This window comes from Coregonus lavaretus (genome assembly GCF_964263955.1).
Source record: "Coregonus lavaretus genome assembly, chromosome: 17".
NCBI lineage: Eukaryota > Metazoa > Chordata > Actinopteri > Salmoniformes > Salmonidae > Coregonus > Coregonus lavaretus.
The window spans coordinates 28,606,447-28,607,480 of NC_140004.1; the positions used below are offsets into that span (position 1 = coordinate 28,606,447).

The following is a 1,034-nucleotide window of genomic DNA, read 5'->3' on the forward strand; positions in this document are numbered from 1 at the left end:
TCAGAGTCTGTCTGGATCAGGGAACTATACAGGAAGTGTATTTGCTCCACTACGCCTGTGAGTCAAATCAGATGGAATCACAACCTGTGAGCTCAGTGTTCAGTCATGGTTTGGGACTCAATGCCCAAGGTCTTGGTCTAGGTCTGGGGTCTAGTTTTGGTCTGGGTCTCAAGAGTCTTTATACTGTATACACATGGTCTTGGTCTGGGTCTCCTTTAGTCGTGACTCCATCCCTCTCTTCCTCTTCACTCCATCTCTACATCACTCCCATCCAGTGCCCCATCACCAGTGACATTAGCGACCCAATGATGACGATGATGCTGTTATAGATGGGCCCGCTGGATGCTCCATAGTAGTACTCCATATCCCCAGAGCCCTCTGGTCCCTCATAGCCACCAGGCCTGGGGCCATACCCTCCAGCTCTGGGGTACCCCCCATAGCCTCCTCCATAACCACCCCCATAACCACCTCCATACCCCCCATATCCTCCTCCATAGCCAGGATGACTCAGGGCACTGCCCAGCATTGCTCCCCCCAGGGCACCAGCAGCAGCAGCCCCTGCCATCTTCCCCGCACTGGAGCCTCCACTCTGGGCAGGCATTGGTCGGTATGCTGGTCCGCTCGAGGATGGCATTGGTCGGTATCCCGTGCCTCCACCTTGACGAGGATAACCGCTACCTCCACGGCTACTACCTCCCCACCCCCCACCGCCACTACGTCCAAAGCCCCCACCACGTCGAGCCTCTGAGGTGGGGCATAGGGTTGCTAGGAGCAATAGGCAGGTTGCCATGGTGAGGAGAAGTCTCAGTTGGCCAATCATCATAGTTCCCTGTGAAGACAAGAACATGAAGAGTTTGTGATGAGCATATCCCACATTTCCACACTAGTGCTTGGTCATTACCAAGATGAGAACAAGACATGAACATGAGCATGATCCCAGATCTGTGAGCCTCCAGCCGTTAGACCCCCACAGTGATGTAACGCCTGCATTCATCAGCTAGTCTAGAAAGTCTGTCCAGTGATTAGTATGGTTG

General features: G+C 54.0%; 1 protein-coding gene across 1 annotated transcript; it reads right to left on the bottom strand.

Moving 5' to 3' along the window:
- Positions 1-256: 256 nt before the first annotated feature.
- On the bottom strand, positions 257-823 carry LOC311144362 (uncharacterized protein; the record flags this gene model as incomplete). The annotated part of the gene is made up of 1 exon (XM_084180388.1): positions 257-823. One exon carries the CDS (start codon positions 821-823, stop codon positions 257-259), a length of 567 nt encoding a protein of 188 aa, XP_084036514.1.
- Between the last annotated feature and the right edge of the window lie 211 nt (positions 824-1,034).